Genomic DNA, 18958 nt, shown 5'->3' on the forward strand with positions numbered 1-18958 from the left:
AACCCCACATTCCACTGGAAACTGGGGTATGCAGGTGCTCCCGTGGATCCCCCAGCACTCCCACTGCTGTCCTGCCCCCTCCCCACAACTCTGGCTGGGGCGCCCAGAGCATTCCCTGCAGGAGGACTGACCAGCAAATCAGGGTTGGGGTGCCTGTCGCAGGAAACCCCATCACTCCTGAGCTGACCTGGCCCGTATGCGACACTTACCCTAATTACCACCCGCAATGAGGCAGCTATAATGCCACTAATATGAATAATCAAAACAGAATCAATGACAACAGCATGTGGGCCATGCTTTGGAGAGTATCTTCTGATGAACAATTTACCCAAGAGGCGGCCAACCACTGGGAAGAGAGTCACTGGACTCTGGGAGAGGGGGCTGGGGACTGGGGGGGTGTGTGGTTGCTGCCACCTGGGGCTGGGTTCTGGTTGCTCCTGCCCAGCCATGTGGGGGTTGGGGGGGGAGCTTTGGCGAGGCAGGCTAGGCCTGAGCCCAGGTGAACTTCCCTGTCACCCCGTGAATGGACAGAACTGTGTCCCCCCAATTCTTAGGTTGAAGCCCTACCCCCAGGAGACTGTCTGGAGACAGGGCTTTTCAGGCGCCAGGTTAAAGGATGTCATAGGTTGGGGCCCTGATCCAACAGGACTCGTGTGCTTGTGAGAAGAGGAAGGGGCACGGGGATTGTGTGTGCACACGGAGATTTGTTCCATGGTTGAAATTCCCCGGTCTGGGCTCTCCTGGCATGGCGGCCCAGACAGACTCTGCTTCCCCGCTCCACAGGCTTACTGGCTGGTGCCCTAGGGGCCCCCAGGACAGAGCCACCCATCCCACACGTGGTGTGCGTGCATTCTAGAGGCCCTGAAATCAGGAATGTTCCAGAACCCGGCACTGTGGTGGATTCTTTATGTGTCGACTACATCACAAATGTTATCTATCCCCTCTGGAGCCTTGATGGTGGACAGGGCATTGGGCAGTGGTTCTCAGACTGGGGTCCCAGAAGCAATATAACGCCTGGGATCCTGCTAGAAACACACATCCCCACGCCTTACCCAGACCCACCGAGTAAGAAATTCTGTCCGTAGGCCTCAGATCTGGGTCCTAAAAAGCCCTCCAGGAGATTTGATGCTGGCTCAAGTGTGAGACGCCCCCTGTCCAGACATTATGTCTCTAAACCCTCCACAATCCTTTGAGGAAGCATTATCGTCTCATTTCATTCATGTGAGGACTAAGGCAGGAAAGTTAGTGACTTGCCCACAGTCACACAGCAGGTGAGTGGGGGTGGGAGGGGTTGCAGTGTCCCGCTGTCCGCCAGGGCCTCCCCAGCCCACACCCCTCCAGGGATGGAGGAAGGGCTGGAAGGCTCATTCGAGGGCGCGGGAAGGCGAGATCTCCCATCAGGAGAGCGAGAGTTCCCTGCTCTCACAGCAGGACTCACTTCACTGCCGAGGGACAGGCTGTCTGATTTCCCGGGTGGTGACCGTGCAGGGGACCCCGGAACCAGGGGCTGGGCTGGGGGCTGTCCCCCAGCCCCCAGCCCATCCTGACCATGGAGGGTGCCAGCGGCCTCAGAAGGGCCAAGCGAGCAGCCAGGCAGGGCCACCAACCTAGGGCAGGAAGTGGGAGGCAGGACTCGCCACGGAAGACCAGACGCCGGCAAGACAGGGAGGAAGCCTTGTGTGAGGAGCTCGTCCCGGTTCCACACCTGGGCTGCCAGGGTCCCTGGGTGCTGCTTGGCCTCAGTCCTCTCGGCACACTGGGGTGCGCTTAGGAGAAATTTCTACAAAAGACGGGAGCTCAAAGAAAGCCTCCTCCCAGAGAAGGTTGGACTTGCGGGGGGCAGGGTTTCAGTCTGAGACAAGGCTCCCTTGCCTGGCTTTCCAGTCATTGGGGGTGGGGTGGGGAGGAGACCCACTGAGTCAGAGACCGGGTGCCTGCAGAAGCCACAAATGTCTGTTCTCGCCGTGGCTGCCCTAAGCAGCGGCGGAACTTAGGGCAGGGTAGGGTGAATTTCTCACCTCAATGTCCCAGCTAGCTGTATGGGAAGAGCTGCGGGGGAGGGGGGGCCGGGCTGAGGGGACGCGCTGCCTGAGGTCAGGGGTGCGCCTCTGCCACTCTTTTCCTCACGCACATGTGATCTCAGGAGGGTCTTCGATTTCTCCTGGCCTCACTTTGCTCACGTGTAAAATGGGTGCCTCACCCGACCGCATGTTCCCCAAGGGACTTTAGAGATGGAGAGTGGGGCCCACCCCCAGGATTCTGATTTGATGGTGTCCACAGGAGCTCTGAGGCATACCAGGGCCCAGGATGCGGAGACAGACCCCCTTTCTGTTCTGAAACATTGTGCCTGGAACCGTTTGGAGAGGAGCTGGATAGAGTCAGAAAGGAGAGCTTGGAAAGCTCCCCACCTGGCCCCACTGCGGCTCTGGAGGGCTGGTGAGAGCCTGGCCCTCTTTGCTCTGCAGGGCAGAAACTTCTAGAGGTGTGACAGGGCATGCTGCCGGGAGCTTGGGTCACTGCAGTAGCCACAGTCCGTGCCTGCTGGAACTGGCATTTGGCTTTCTCTGCATGGAAGAGATTTCTCGGTGCTGTGGCAAGCAGGTGACACGAGGGATGTTGGTGACAAAGATGATCACCCCGCCCCCCACACTGAACACAAGGCCTGTGGGGGGTCAGGGCGGTCCCTTCCTCCTTCCTCATCAGCTTGGATTCATCCAGGACTCCTGCCCAGGTCCTCAACCCTCAGTCACAACCTATAAATAGGGTGGCCATGTGACCTGGCAGACGGGTCCCCTTGGGAGACTGACGGGGGCTCTGGGATCATCTGGCTGCACGATGGTATGAACTGGGGAGCTCCCAGGCAACCCTGGACCTGTGGGTTCCCTTCCCAGGAGCCACATGATGGGGGCAGCTGGAGGGGGCCTGCCAACCGCCTCTTGCCTGAATGAGCCGGTTTGGATCCTGCGTGTTGTTGACACTAAGGCTGTCTCCATGGCAACTAGGTCAATGGGACCCAACCGCCACTGGTCTCATCTTGACTGTGTTCTTGTTGACTGGAATAAAGACCCTGCTTCTGCTTGCTGGGTTCAACTGGATAAAATTCTCATTAGATTTGACTCCTTGTATCTAGACACCCACATGCCATTCTGTTTCCCCCACTGTGCCCTCAGCTCTGTTCTCCTATGGGCCCCAAGGACAACATTTCCAGAAATCTCATCTGGAGGAGTGTGGTGGGGACAGAAGGGTGTGTGTGCCTAGGGTCACAAGTATGGGGTCCCCAAGGAGCTTGTAGTTCCTGGTTCTGGAAGTCTGGGGTCGTGGGACATCATCATGGCGGGGAGCACCTTTTTCCAACGGTAGACACTTGTGTGTGGAGAAAGGTTGAGGGCCTTAGAATGGAACATGTCTTGCAGGTGGAAGGGGCCTGAGGCCTGGGGGGTGAGGGGCAGGGAGAGGACCGTCCGGGCTGTCCAGGCCATATAGGGATGGCTCCCTGCGCCGGGCGCCTGGCCTCCCACTAGGGTCCCAGTGACACACAAGGCTGCCTCCGCTGGGGGTTTTCCTGCTAAGCGGGCCCAGGAAGTGACATTGTGGGGTCAGTCGGATGGAGGCTCTCAGAATCTCCTCCCGATTTGCTAAGTGGCATGGTTGCTGAGGCAGGGAATTCTTTGTGCCCTCTTCGGACGAGCGTGAATGTGCCTGGAGCTCTGGCTGTCTAATGTCGGAAGCTCAGCTGGCCGGCAGAGAAGCTCCAGCCGTTATCCCACATCCAGGGAGCCATGTGGGCTCTGGAATCTTCTCGTCTGTTCAAGCTTCATGGCAGACCATTTCCCGAGGCCCTGCTTAGCGGCAGAGACGGCAGGAGGGACCCCCTGACTGAGCAGCCCTGCCAAGCCCCTGGCAGGGGGGCAGGGGACCACATGGGACTCTGAACTGTTGCCATCTCACTTCTTTTGAGCCTCTGGGCTTGTAAGGATGCTGGAATCAGATGCCTCCTCCTGGGGTCTGGAGGGGGTACCTCCATGCTGGGAGGCAGGCGGCACTGAGGTGGCTGCCTCTTGGCTCCTAACTGTGTGTACCAGAACCTTCAATATTCAAAGAGAAGCTGAAAATCTGCAGATTTTAATATTGGCAACGAATCCAAAGTCTTGCGCTGAGCAAGTCCCCGTCAGCTCTGGGTGGCAGTCGTGCACGGGGTGTGGGTGGGGCCCCCGTGGCCTCCACCACCGCCTGGGGATGCACTCCACCCGAGCTCATTGGATTAGGGAATGGGTAAGACAGAGAGGGGCACTCTGTAACAGCCGGGGGTGGGAGGTGCCCAAGCCGCCAGGGAGAGACAGGAAACCTAAAGAAGTATTTCTCTTTCAGTTTTCCTACTTGGGAGCCAGATCCGCCAAACCCAATTTAGCCTGAGGGAGCCCATTTGCAAAGCAAGTCTGGTCCTGCAAGCAGAAAAGGAAACCAACTGGTCTCTGATGCCCACGGCCTGCTGTCCTCTGGTCAGGGTGGGAGGAGCCAGGAAGGCGCACTGGCAGAAACTGGGGACATAAGGGGACCCACTCTGCCTGCTCCCCGTGCTGGCAGCCCCCCCACCCAACCACAGGGACAAGTGAAACGGGCAGGAAAATCTTCTCCGGGCCCTTCTGTACTGTCTTCACCTCCCCACCGTGATGCCACATCCTGTGGACCCAGGCAGGGAGCAGGGCAGAACCTTCCGGCTCTCACGCATTCCAGCCACTGGTGAGTGCCTCTGTTCTTAGGGGCAGCACTGCTGTCCTGGACCGGGGGCCTGCCGTGGGGACACAGATGTGCTCCTGCTCATGGCACACCGCGTTGCTCACGAGTTCAAGTCAATAATGTCTGTAAGACCCTATTATGTGCCTGCCTCTAAGGTAAGACTTTTAACCCAAGGAAACTTCTAGGGTAGCATATCTTGGCCCAGAGTCTATGGGAAGACTTCACGGGGCCAATTACATCCTCCATTCTTGGTGCTTCCCTCCCACGTGGATGGGAGAACCATCTGATGCTCAAGGAGGCCTGTGGCCCCAGAAGGGTGGCGACCCTGATCTCCACAACACGGGTGGTGGTGGGCCTCTTGCCGGAGCCTGATTTGGGCTGGGATCTCTCAGAAAGCATGAGAATCTTACCCAGACCTGTGGAATCAGACAGCCTCAGGGGCTGGTGGCTGACGGGCTGGGAGTGTGCCTTTGATCAATCTGCCCAGGCTGTTTCAGTGATCGCTGCTCCTGGCACTGAGCCAGCGTCTCTGCCCAGCCTTCTTGGGCCTCGGAGCATTGGGTGGGGAGCCCCAGCCGCCCCTTAGCCCCAGCGGCGGCCAGCCTGGCCATGTCCAAGCTCATTCCTGGCTCACTGCTGGCCGCCAGGTGGCGCTAATCGACCAGGAACGGGATTCCGTGCGGGGCCGGAAAGGAAAGCCTTTGTTGATTTTACTTCTTGATATTCTATAATCACCAGGATTACAATCTAAGCAAAAAAGCAAAACAAATAAACACCGCCCCCTTACTGGATCTTTGGTCTTTGTCTGGAAAATTATGAGACAACAACAGACGCACTGACTATATCAAGCCAGCCTTGGGTGCTGTGCGGTCTGGGCAGCTCAGACAGGTGGAGAACGGGCTGGGGGCTCTGGACACAGAGGGTTCCCTTGGCTTCAAGTGCGGGTGGCTGAGGAGCTCCTGGGAGACATGCGTGCCTGCTGCTGAGCCCGCTCCCCTCCAGCCTCTCTGCCACATCAGCTACTTCCAGCAGCGTAGGGTTCCCTGTCTCCAGGAACCCTGGACTTAACTACATGTGTGGTTGCAGGCCTGGGGACCAGGCAGGCTCCCCAGCCAGCCCTCCTGTTTTCCCACCCACAGGTCTCGGGACCTGGAAAGGCAGTCCGAGTAGAGCCAAGCCCAGAGGGCGTTGATCTCTGGGGTGATCTCTTGGGCCAAGGAGGGGCACCTCTAGGGCATCTCTGGGGTGATGCATGGTGATCTCTGGGGCTGCGGAGGTTTGCAGGAAGGCCTGAGCTCACTTGGCAATGCAGAGCCTCCTGGCCAGCCAGCGTGCTCCAAGAGGATCCCCTGGGAAGGACAGCTGGGGCACGATCCCTTTCCAGGAAGGGCTGTGAACACAGCTTAAAATTCATGCCCTCGGGCACCTGGGTGGGTCAGTGGGTTAAGCCGCTGCCTTCGGCTCAGGTCATGATCTCAGGGTCCTGGGATCAAGTCCCGCATCGGGCTCTCTGCTCAGCAGGGAGCCTGCTTCCCTCTCTTTCTGCCTGCTTCTCTGTCTACTTGTGATCTCTCTCTGTCAAATAAATAAATAAAATCTTTAAAAAAAAAATTCATGCCCTCATCTCTCACTGTGGATGGCATCCTCTTGTCTCCTGCTAGCTGGGAAGTGGCTGGCATGCCTGTCCCCTCCCAGGCTGCCAAGGAATGGGGCCAGGCAGAAAGCCACGGATGCTCAGAGGAGGGGATCCCTCCAAGGGCCCCATCTGACTTCCTGCAGGCCCCAGTAGAGCCAAGAGTGGAAGGTCCAGAGCACAGTGGTTCAGAGCCACTGTGGTTCTGGGCAGCCAAGAATCACTGAGCACGTTTCCCAGCAGCAGCACTGCAGCACGGAGCTCCCTGGCATTCTTCTCCACTCAAAGTTGACCCGGGATGATAGGATCCCACCTGCCCAGTCCCTTGCTCCCACTGTGGTGGTTTGATGGTCCAAAGCTGGGGCTCTCAGACCAGCTGCACTGGAACAGACCCCAGAATTTCCAGGATGAGACATACTGAGCTGTAGATCACATTCAATTGAATTCTCTAAACTCCAACCCTCAGATGGGGCCTGAGACAATCATTCTCAGGCCTTGACCTAAGGCAACTGATTCTCAGTTGAGACCCCACAGGGACACCCCAGGCTGAACTCGGTTCCATTCGGCTCTGGATGACTCACACGCAGAACCTTATTCCCTCAAGTGTGTTAAGATGGCAGTGCTTAGCATGAGACTACACTTCCCAGACTCCTTTGCAAACAAGGGTAACCATATTACCAAATTCTGGCCCATAACATAGGAGTGGAAGTGTTGTGTACAACCTCTGGGTCCTGTTCTTGAAAGGAAGCAGCTTGCCCTCCACTTGTCTTCCCTGCGTCCCACTGGCTGGAATGCAGTTACAATGGTAAGAGCTGTACCACAGACAAGACAGTGGCACCCCAGGGATGGCAGAGTCGCCAGCTACAAGGAGCCCAGGGGGCTGATCCCCAACGCTCTGCGGCTGCCATGTCAACCCAAACTGCTGTGTGAGCGTGAAACATTCTCTTTGATGAGAGTCACTGTTGTTTTGGTCTCAGCCGCACCTGCCTGGTATTCTAACTGCCACGGAAGGGTTTGCAAAAGGTAAGAAGCATCTTTGGAAACACACTGGGAATTCCTACTAGATATCTTAATTTTTCCCTTTCTTTCTTTCTTTATTTAATTTTGTAAGAAGCATCCCTCAGACGGCAGATTGAAGGGAACCCCCCGTGAGACCCAACGGCACAATTGCGAGCATCAAGGTAGGTTCTCAAAGTCAGTATGGCTTAGAAGCCGGCATTTGTTAGACCCCCCGGGCTCAAGAACAAGGATCCGCCCCCCCCGCCACCATCTTGCAACAGGTGAGGCAAGGGCTGCGCACCCGAGTTTCCCTTCACCACCGATAAGCACAACATTGTGATTGAACCACTGACAACTCTGCTGTAGGGCACAGAAATTTGGAAACATCAGGAAATCAAGCTGTGAAGTCTTTGAAGGAATGTGATTTATGTGAAAATGTGATGAAGCTGATGTGTTTGGCTCCAGCGTTGGGCGGCACGCCGGATTTTGGAGCCCAATCTGATGCCTTCTCGGCTCCCCGCGCACCTCTGCCTTCCCCCAACGCGGTTGGCTGGTGCCCTGCGCGTGTGCCAAGGCTGGTCGTGCGTGACGCTTGCACTGGGGCCTGACTTCCAGGCCGCGCGTCTCTAACCAGCGCCACGCACACGTGCACGCTCAGGAACCCCGTGCGGCTCGCTCCTTGCCCCCAGATACACGGGCGCGCCAAGTGCTATTAGATTTACGGGGAGTTGGTGGTGGTTTCACATGATTTTCATGATGCATTGCAGGCTTTCCTCCAATTAAGCGTCAGAGGCTGACTCGGGTCTGGATGGCACCCCCAGATTTCACAGAGCTTAATCCCCTTGCCCCTAGGTGTTCCTGTCTGTCATGGGGAGGCTCCCACGTGGCGGGGGGTGGTGGTGTATTGTGGGAGGTAGAGGCAAGGAGGAAAGGAAAAGGGAGCAGACAGAATACAAGAAGGAGGACAGTGGCCATGGGTGGCTTCTAGGCCAAGGGCCCTCTGTGTATGCTGGGGAGGACCCAGGCCCAAGGCTCGGACCATGTGGACACCACAAAAGGCATCTTTGCCTTCGGACTAAACTCTGGCTAACACGGTCTCCAGAACCTTCTGGAAGTAGGGTGAAATCGTGGCCCCAGTGCTTCGGACCTGGCTCTGCAGAGCTGGGCCTGGAGGGGCCGGCTGGGGGCTACGGATCTTGGTACAGACTCTGGATTCTTTCCTTCACCTACAGAAGGGGACTTAGAGCAGAGGGTGAGTGACTGGCCTGAGGTCACACAGTGAAGTGGTCACAGAACAGGGATGTGCCTGCCTCTTGGCTCCCTGGCTTGGGCTGCCCTGCCCTGCTCACGTGACATTGGTGCCCACTGTTACTGAAACCATCGCTCAGACCCCTGTGGGGAGTGCACCAAAGCTGGGCCCAGACACTTTACACTCAACCATCTGACCAGCGTGCATGTGCCCAGCACTGTACAGGGCCCAGGGGACGGCGGAGCACAGGGAAGTTTCCTGGGGGTTAGCTGCAGGGTCTTCCCGGTTTCTGGTTGCTCTGCAGAGTACTGAAGAGGTAGCGGCGGGGGGGGCTCTAGTGAAGCACGGAGGCTAGCTTCAGTCTGGGGTCTCCCTGGAGGTCCTGAGGCAGCTAGGTGGGGGGTGGGGGGCCGTGTGAAGCCTGGAGTGGGGCAGGGCCTACAGAAGAGCTGATGTGTCTGCTGAGGGCAGAGGCATGGGATATGCAGACGAGGACAGGGGAGAGTGACCCACCCTGGGGACAGCAGGAGGTTTAAACAAGATGGGTGTGTCATATCTGTAGTTAAGAAGGATTCCATGGGACACACCCTGAGCCTAGAAGGCCCCTGGGCCTCCTCGTTCTAGATTCCTGGAGCCAGGGCATCAAGGCCAAGATCACTGGGGGTACCCCCCCAGCTCCTGGCTCAGGAGGATGGCCCAGTCTCGGGGCCCGGCCCCTGGGTGGCTGGGCCTTGGCCCATTGGGGTCTCCCTTCCCACCCAGACCCCTCTGCCCTTCCTGTCCCTAACCCCAACCTTGAGAATGGGGGGTAATGCCCCAGTCTGAGCTCTGAGGACCTCTGAGGATGAGCTGGTCACTGTGGGGACCATCAGGCCTCAGCCTGGATACTCCCAGCAACAGGACGCTCATGGTCCCCCAGGAAAAGACATTTCAGCTGCTCTCTGTATATATGTCCATCAGCCTCTTTCCTGCAGCCCTGTTTCCAAGGACGGCACGGGCTCCAAGGGACCCGGGGACCCCTTCTCTTAGGTCCTGTATGATGACATGTCTTTTCACTGAGCCTCAGAGAAGAATGTTCTGGAACCCTGGGCCCTGCGCACTGTCTGGGTCTTCTCGGGTCTGGCAGACCCGTGTCTGTTCTTCCTGAGTCCAGGCGGCAAGGAGAGGCCACCGAGAGCCCCCAGCGGCTACCCGTGGAAATGAGGCACAAGCCGTGCCCAGCTCTCCAGACTCCCCGGGCGTTCTGCATTCAGAGAGCTGCACCTGTCAGATGCTTCAGAGAACATCACTTTGCTGGAAAAACGAAATCCAGCTCATTCTGGTCATCAGCATGCCACCCAGTCTGGGAGCCTCCGGTGGAGCCAGCCCCACGTCCGGGAGCAGATGGGCTGGGGGCTGGAGGCAGGCCAGTTCTGGCCAGCCCCTCCTCTGTCTCTAGGCCTCACTGTCCCCGGACCTCAGCTGCTCGCCCGTCTGTGGCCCACAAGACAGCAGTGCCTGGCTCCCTTGGTTCTGCTCCTCACGGACATGGCCTCGTGCCTCTGAGCCTCACCATTGCCATCTGCAATGTGGGTCCGCAGTCCCCAATGTTCTGGGCCCTGGCTAGTGTGTAGGGGGCTCAGAGAGTCAAGCGAGAGTAGGGTGGGGGGGTGACCTTAGGAAAGCTGTGGTCACTAGTGTCTGAGCAGGATGACCACAGAGGGCCTCTGACCCACCCGTGTGGTGCTGGCCTGGCCTCCAGTGCTGGACCCCGGGGCGGCTGGACCGGGGCTGCTCAGTACTCACACATGGGTTTCAGCTGCCCGATGAGCTCCTCTTTTGTCCATTTCGCCCACTCCTTCTTGTCGGTGTTGATGGAGCAGAGGATGGGGCCGCAGGGCTTCCCGCAGTCCTCAATGGCTGGGACATTCAGGTAGTGCACCAGGACGATGTCGGGGTTCTGCAGGGAGAGTACAGAGACGGGCAGCATGAGGGAGGCATGGAGCCCATCCAAGGGGACTTCCCCCCCGAGCAGGTGCAGATAGGCCGAGCATCCCCACACCAGGCTTTCTCATCCTTGGCACTGCTGACATCTGGAACGAGATCCTTCTCTGGTGCGGGGCTGCCCTGGACACTGGTTTCCACCCATGGGAAGCTAGTAAACCCTGCCCCCTCCCCAGGTGTGACAACCAGGAGTGTCTCCAGCCATTACCCACTGTCCCCCGAGGGACAAAATCACCCCCAGCTGCAAACCACAAGGGCTGATTGGTGCATAAAGGACCACACATGAGGCCGGACATATCACTGGTCTAGCATCCGGGACTTTATGCCGATGGCTGCCCAGGAGCTCTGGCCCCTGGTCTGAGCATTTCCTCACCACAGCTTGCTAGACGCCCCCCACACAGGCATCATCACCCCCTTCCTCCCCAGCAATGGAGGTGCCCCGCCTCTAAGGGCTGGACAGCCCCCCTGCCCTTTAGCCCGTGGGCTTCTCCCTGGACGAGCAGCCCCATTAGCGTGTTACTTCTGAGCAGCACCCAGGAGGCGGCTGTCACTCAGAGCCTCTGGACACTCCCCCTGGGAAGCCTTTAGAACAGAAAGAACGCTCTGTGTGAAGACCTCATTTTGCCACCAGATGGTTCTATGGAAATGGGTCAACCTCTTGCCATGAGAATCAATTCCAAACGCCCTCCAAGCCTTTCTGCCCACCACCAGCTCTGCTAGAGACCTCCCGAGGGGATCTGGTGGGGCAGGAGCTTCCCTGCAGAGACCATGTGCCTTCCACAGCTTTCTGTGGCCCTCCGGAACCCAAGGCCATTTACTTGGCCACATCAGGCCTGACAAGTTTGTTAAAAACAAAAAAAAACAAAAACCAAAAACCCAATCATAACACTTTAGAGTATATCTGGGTAAGTCCAGAAACACCTTCTACCCCAAGCAGAAGGCATTGCTTAAACCATAAAGAAATCTCTAGCATTATATTAATAAGCCCAGAACCCCTAGGGATACAGGCACTTAGAAGGCTCTACCCCAGGCTTTCCCCTAGACCTGTGTCCTCTGCTTTTTTTGAGTGACACCTGCCGGCAAGTCCTGGGAGGGCACGAGGACCTCCAGCATGGAGGAGGCCAGGCCTACTGTTGCCTTTTGGGATGTGGTCAGAGCGAGAGTCATAGATGATTATGTGAATCAATCAGTGCATTCATAAATAAAGACCCAAGAGTACGCCATGACCAGTACGAGAAAGTAGACTGGCATAATTTAAAAAGATTTCCAATAAGGGTTGAAACACGGAGTTTTTTTTTCTTCTTGCCAACGCTCAGTTAACCAGGAAATTAAATCAACACGAACAGGGCCCTCCTCGTTAATGGCAGCTTTTCTGGATTGCGGCAATCACGCTCCTTCATAACGCTGATAATCCCTGACATTGGCACAGTATGTTATTCTTCTTGGGGCACTTTCCAGCCATTATCTCATGCGGTGCCCGAGTGGGCCGGGGAGGCCGGCTGGGCTGGGCAGGGCCAGGCAGGGCCGGGGAGAGCGCCCTCCGTCTGCAGCCAGTGGACTGCGGCAAAGCTGTGTGGCCGGGGACAGAGCCTGGGCTGGAAGCCAGGGTTCGGACTCCAAATTCCAGGCCTGCCAAGACATCTGGTGGCCTCTTTTTTGCTTGGTCTAAGTGCTTTCCCACCTTGCATTTCACTTTATCCTTGCAATATGCCCCAGAGCTAGGTAGGTAGGTCTGTTCTGCGCATCACATGGATGGGGAGTCAGGAGGAATGGGTGGTACTTCCAAGTCCCTGCCTTGTGTTCCTCCCCAGATGTACTGGCCTCCCCAGGGTTGCGTCTGGGCTGGGGGTTCCTGCCTGGGCCTGGCCAGGTGGCAGCACTAGCTGCTGAGCAAGACGAGAAAGGATCAAAGGGCTGCAGGCCCCCCAGAGCCCCCGGGGTTCATCTGATCCCAGCCCCTGTGCAGGAGCACATTGGAAAGAAGCCAGGATGTCAGCTGCTTGGGAGATGAAAGGGCTGTAGCTTCCTGCCCCATGGCCTCACTGAGCTCAGGTGGGGTCCTTGGGGAGGCTGTGGGGGGTGGGGCAAGGTGGTGAAGCTTGGGGAGCAAAGCACCACCTTCACTGTGCACCCAGAGTTTCAGGAAGCTCTGTTCCTTCTTCAGGGCCTAGCTGCATTTCTGCATAACCAGCTCCCATTCGGTCTCTGAGGACAGGCACAAGGATCGCCTCCTCCTCCAGGAAGTCTTCCCTGATACCTCACCCTCCATAGGTCCACCACGGCAGGATGGGATTTGTGTCTTCCCAGTCTGTGGCCCTCTGCCTCCTTGAACTCCCTCACAACAGGGGCAGTGTCTGGCAATGACCAGTGCTCATTTCGTGTTTGTAGAATTGAATTAGGCTGTCTCGGGATTCCCCATCCTCACGCTTCCCAGCTTGTGTGCCACTGACATCTGGCTTCTCGTTTCTGGGTCTACGAAGGGCAGAGCGGTCTTTTCTGAAAACGCGTTCCTAGGAAGCCAAGAGGCAAGGCTGATCCTTACCCTTTCTTGGGTCTCAGGCCTCTTGGAGAATTTGATGAAGGCTGTGGATAGCCCACGCCCAGCTTCAAAACTACCCAAGGCTCATCAACCCTGCATTTCAGGGGTTCACAGATCCAGTGGCCTGTGTACCCCACATCTGTAAACACTGATCTAGGGGGTCTAGATCCATCACTGTTCCTGTTGAATCAGGGAATGTGCCCAACGTGGAGGCTTTGCTCTGGGCCTGTGGCTGCTCTGTGGCCTTGATACAGTTAGGAAGAAGGTGCCAGCCCGTGAGGGTTCGAGGAGTCTGGGCTTGGGATTAAGAACCACAGGAGCAGATGGCATCATGGTCTGTGTCTCCAGCAAAGATTCCACCCTCGGGCCTGGGGATCCTGCGGCTGAAACTCCCGAGCTGAATTTTAAGGGATGACTTCCTGGCTGGGACTGGTTTTAAGATAAATTAAATGGAAGTGAGTCAAGTGTTTTTGGAAATTTGGGGCACACATTGCCTCTTGGCAACGTGGCGATTTTATTCATTAGTGGTATGTTTTTTTAAAAAAAAAGATTTTATTTTTTTATTTGACAGAGATCACAAGTAGGCAGAGAGGCAGGCAGAGAGAGAGAGGAAGGGAAGCAGGCTCCCTGCTGAGCAGAGAGCCCAATACAGGGCTCGATCCCAGGACCCTGGGATCATGACCTGAGCCGAAGGCGGAGGCTTTAACCCACTGAGCCACCCAGGTGCCCTAGTGGTACATTTTATTGGGTGTTTTCGGGAGAAAAACATATTAGCCAGAGAGTCCCAGTGCATGAGCTTCAGGAAGTGCTCCTAACAGAGTCAGATCCTGGCCCAGAGCTGCTCTGCTGACTGTGCACGGGGTTGGGGCGGGGGGAGGCGCTCGCCCATGCCCTGCTCAGGGGGACCCAGCCGAGATGCAGCCCGGCAGACCCGCCAGGACTCCGGATTCTGGACAGTTGTGCAGCAACCTGGCCTTTGTCTTCCTGGGCTGCTTGCATGTTTCCCTGGGGTTTGCCACTCAGGTCTGGTCTTACAGGTTGGGGGGCATACAACAGGCTGTCTAGAGGCTCCTCCCTGGGCGAGGGGACTTCTGTGAACATACTAGAGCTGAAGCCCACAAAGGCAGCAGGACCCTTGAAGATGAGTCTCCTCCCCACCCCCCTGAATTCCAGGAGGCCCAGTCTGGTACTGAAGGCCTGGGAGAGGGAGATCTATGGGGGTGGCTGCTGCTGAGGGTACGTAAGAGTCTCAGACATTCCAGAAGATTCAGGAAAGCCCAGTGGACTAGGTGATCCCATCCCTTCCTTTTGATGCCTCAAGTTCCTCACGCGCAGGTGGAAACAGCCACCGCAGGGCCCCTGAGAGGAGTGAGGTGCCCTCCGGACAGGAAGGAGTCCCGCTCCTCTAACACCCGCGCACCACCGGACCAGGCCTCAAACCAAACCGAACTCTGGTATTTTTCCGACAGAATGACCGGAGTGAAGCTAGTGGGCAGTTTATCCGCTTAAAACGTGCTCCCTCTCCAGGGCAGCCCCTCTGTCCTGGTTTTCCTCTGAGCGCACAGAGACTCCCCTTCCTCCGCGCCTCCCAGCGGGGCCCTCGTCCTGCTCCTTTCTTAGTGACCTCATGCAGCGTCACGGCCCTACAACCACTGTGTGGCGAGGATCCCAGCTTCCTCTCCCCAGCCCCAACTCTCCATGTGGCTCAGGCTCACTGTCCGACTGCCCCTCGACAGGCCCTGTCAGGGCTTCCAAAGGACCCCTGGCTCGCAGGGTAGAGCCCGATGTCCGCGTGGCCCACTTGGCCCTCCCCCTGCCGTGCACATCATTCTTCTCACTCCTTCCCCCTCCACAGCCGTCCAAGAGAGCTCTGTCATTTCTCCCACCCACTCTGTCCCCCACCCCCGCTGCCCGCCCCTCACCCCTGCCACATGGACCCTCCAGAGGCCTCCTCACTTCCGCTCTGGCGTCCGTCCCCACCCGCAATCTCGGGCCAGCAGCCACAGTCCTGTGATTCGGGGCAGCCTCCCCGGCCCTGCGAGGGAAGCTCACAGTCCTGACATGGCTAAGGCATGCCGTCCACTTCTCTCCAGAGCCGCTCCTGGCCTCACACCCTCCTTGGCCCACCCGGCCGGACAGTCCCCTTCCCCAGACGGCCTGTTCCTTCCTGAGCCCTTCTCCAGCTGGTGTGCTCCGGTCCACACGTCCTGCAAGTCTCAACCTCAACTCTGCCTGCACACCTTACTCTGAGACCCCTTGGAAGGGGGGGGGGCCCTCCTGTGGTCCCAGCACCCTTCGCCACTTCCTATTTGGCTCTCACCCCCATTCCTTGGTTCTGAGCAACTATTGCTTGGTCCATTTTCCCACCGATGTATGAGCTCCGAAGGCCAGGCTCCTTTGGTGGCCGACTCCCCAAACCCAGTGCCCGCACCTGCTGTGTGAGGAGGGTGCAGGACAGCTGAGTGACCCCTGGGGCACGGGGCATGGACCCAGCCGGGCTGCCGACCTCGCTGGGGGAGTCGGTATGGGGACAGCTGTCTCCACTCTGGTGACTCAGCATTTGACACCCATTCAGGAGATCCCCACGTGTGTCTTCCTGAGGGACACACAGACTCAGGAGAAGGGGGAGGAGAAGGAGGAGGTGTCTGTCCTCTTGGAAGTGGGGTGACAGCACCTGAGGGGGCCCAGGGCTAAGCCGGCCCCTTGACCCAGTGCCACCCCAGTTTTCATGTGAAAATGTGAGGTTTGGATTTGGGGGCTGACCTAGTAGTTCCAGGCTGCCAGGACTCTGCAGGGCAGAGATGCGTCGGGAGGCTGAAGGTGCTGGAAGGGTGTGTCCTGGGGGCCAGAGTTAGTTGGTCTCCTAAGACACTTTTACCAAAGGGCATATTCCACCTGACCCTTGGGGACAAAGGGAAGTCTAGGGAGAACAAGTCAAGGCCCTTAACATCTAGAAGCACAGGAGGGGTTAGGAATGTTCCAGAAAGGGAATGCTTTGCCAAAGTCACACAGGCTCCTTTACGGCAGGACTGGTCAGTCTTTAAGGCACCCTGCTTGGCAGGAGAGCCTCCTGGGTGTTGCAGTAGACAGGCTTCCCAAGCTTTTTTGAACGTCAGCCTGAGCCCCTCTTGGGACCCTAGTGTGCTCTGGAACACAGATTGGGAACCATGGCTACAGTTCAAAACCAAAGGAAATGACTGTCAGCAGCTACTGGAAGACAGCTCCTCCTAGCCTGTTCTTGGGTCTCTGGGGCGTTGGGGTTTTGGATGCTCCAGAACCATCCCCTTTACCCCAGGATCCCTCCCTGGTCCGGCCCGAGGCCCACATGGCATCTGAGTTTCTGAGGAATCCCTGCCCCAATGTGGTGCCCTGTCCACACGGCTCTCCCCTTCCTGGTCGGCATGGGCAAAGTTCCTCCCCCTACTCCGGGATGGGGCTTCCTTTCAGGAAGACTGGAGCGGAACGGGGGCCAGATGGGCAACTGAGTGTCCCCTTCGATCCTGGGCTCATCCCTCCTGACCTGGGCGTCCTGGACCACGGGGGTCCTGTGGGGAGAAGCAGGAGGGAGATGCTGGCCCAGCAGTGGGGAGAAAGCAAGGCTGCCCATTTAATCTTCTTAGTGACTGGTGATGGAATCTGAGAGAGGGAGACTGGTTTGGAAAAGAACGCATCCCTGCTCCCCCTGGGTGGGTCGCCATTACCAGGCGGCAGGGGCGGGCGGCAGTCGGGGGGGCCAGGAGCGGACTTGTGATCCACATTAATCTGCAGCAGCCCCTGGGGAATGACACATTTCTGGACCCTCATGCCGGGGCCGAGCAGGTGCAGCCTGGGAAAGCGGCAGGCAGCAGAGGGCCGTGTCTCTCTGATGGTGCCCACAGGCTTTCCTAGCAGAGATCCTGCGGGGGGGAACCGGACTCACCCTCTGTGGAGGACTGGACCTCGGGCCAGGGCTGGAGGCAGGAGAGAGAGGCAGAGGAGGGGAGGAGGAAGGGAAGAGGAAAACAGACCAGGAGGCACAGCAGACGAGCCCAAGCAGGTAGTGGCCACGGGTGGATGGGAGCACCCTATCCTAGTCACAGAGACTTGGACGGGGCACTAAGCCTTCTCCCAGTCCCCAGAGAGCTCCAACTTTCACCCTGCAGCCAAGCCCTGTGGCTCCGGCTCCCAAGAGGTCCAGGGTAGGGCCCAGGGGGCGGGGTGCTCCAGTGTGGGCAAGCACTTGACCTGGCTGAGCCTCCGTGGCTGCCCTTTAGCAGGGGGAGGACTGTGACTGGCCTTGACCTGGCTGGGAGACAGGCAAGGCCATAAGGAGCCCAGGGAGGGCTTGACCCCAAGCCAGGGCTTGCGAGCAAGGTCCAGATGCTGCTGATTTGAATGGGGGTTCAGTAATCTGCTGTGGGCTCAAGAGGGAAGTTGGGGGGAGACATTCCAGCTTGCAGGGGACAGCTGAGCCAGGTGTGCAGCAGGCTCTGGAATGGGCTGAAGGTGCAGCCATGAGCTCTCTACCAGGGGGCCGGCTGGGGGCCCCGAGTCTCCCAGAGGCAGAGCCTTGGGGTGTCGCGTCCTCCTCTGGGCCTCCGCTGGATTTTGTCCACTGCTGGGTGCCAGGGGGTCGCCCGACCCCCAGCCGGGGCCCGTCCTCCTCCATGGGAAGGAGGAGGAGGCCCCGAGCCAGCAACCCCTTTTGTGCAGGAAGCAGGCCAGCCGTGCAAGAAGTGGTTAAAAATGCAAAAAGCTGTTGGTTTTGATAAAGAAAAATGCAGCTGCAACATCTGCTTGACTCTTGTTTGCAGCTTCATCAACGCTAAGTGGTCGATAAATCAGAGTGGCGTGGCGCTCCGTTTCTTCTGTGGCTCAGTCATTAATCTCATGCCAGTTCTCATGAAAAATGAAGGAGAGAGGCTGTGTGATAGTGAAAATGTATACATTACCCAGAAAGTCATAATAGCGTGTAATAGTGCCACACACCTCCCCACTCGCCTCCAGGTGCGTGGCAGGGGGTGGCCCACGCGGCCGGCCCGGGTGGGGGGCGGGGTGACCGAGAGTGACTCAGCCCCGAGCGCGCCACATGTATGTTCTTTCATGGCCTCTGTCGCGTGAGCACCGTTGACACACATCCTGAAACCCCATGAGCCTGATCTTAAGAGGCTGAGCCTTCCCTGTACCTGGGTGCTTCATAAATGGGGTAGATGCCCATAAAACAGGAGTGCAAAGCCGGCAGAAAGAAGGGCGGGATTTATTAGGGAATGAATGAACGATGAGACCAGGCAGCTCGGGGCCGTGGGTGGGACCGCGCTGTGAGGCAGAGAAAGTCCTCTTGCCTGCGCTCCGGCTGCCCGGGGCAGTCCGGCATCTCTCCTCTGCTCTGGGTAAAGCCGCGTCCCTATCAGAAGCGAGGCCAGTCATGGGGCCCTGGGCAGGCTCCAGTTCTCTCGGCTCGGGTCCCCGCTGAGGGCCGCCGGTAGCTGCAGGACACACAGGAACGCGCTCCCTGAGGAGGGCGGGTGGGCGGGCCCGGCTGCCCAGGGCTCCTGCCGGCTGCTACCCCCCTCCCAGTTAGTTCTCTCCTCCCTCTGCAGAGAACTCCGTGTCCGGAACCGCTACATTTTACATCCTCTCTGCTGCTCTCGGTGGGGGGGGGGCAGGGACATGCCCGTACCCCCAGCACACACCTCCCGGTGGGCACCTCTATTTGCAAAGATCGCTCCTGAGTGTCAGCTGCGTGCGGGACCCCACCTTTGAGCCCCACTGGCCACCCCTCACTTAGGGCCTTCAACAACCCACGGCCACGGCCGCAGGTGCTATTGTCACGCCTCCC

At 58.0% G+C, this 18958-nt stretch overlaps 1 protein-coding gene across 6 annotated transcripts in view; it reads right to left on the reverse strand.

Moving 5' to 3' along the window:
- Positions 1-18958, reverse strand: part of CAMTA1 (calmodulin binding transcription activator 1) — an 826942-nt gene that overhangs the window by 96109 nt on the left and 711875 nt on the right. For all 6 annotated transcript variants that reach the window (XM_047724086.1, XM_047724083.1, XM_047724087.1 and 3 more), the window contains one exon: positions 10404-10557. In XM_047724086.1, coding sequence (XP_047580042.1) covers positions 10404-10557 — 154 coding nt within the window. The remainder of the gene's footprint in view (positions 1-10403; positions 10558-18958) is intronic.

The sequence above is a fragment of the Lutra lutra genome, chromosome 4 (assembly GCF_902655055.1).
Source record: "Lutra lutra chromosome 4, mLutLut1.2, whole genome shotgun sequence".
In the NCBI taxonomy this organism is placed as follows: Eukaryota; Metazoa; Chordata; class Mammalia; order Carnivora; family Mustelidae; genus Lutra; species Lutra lutra.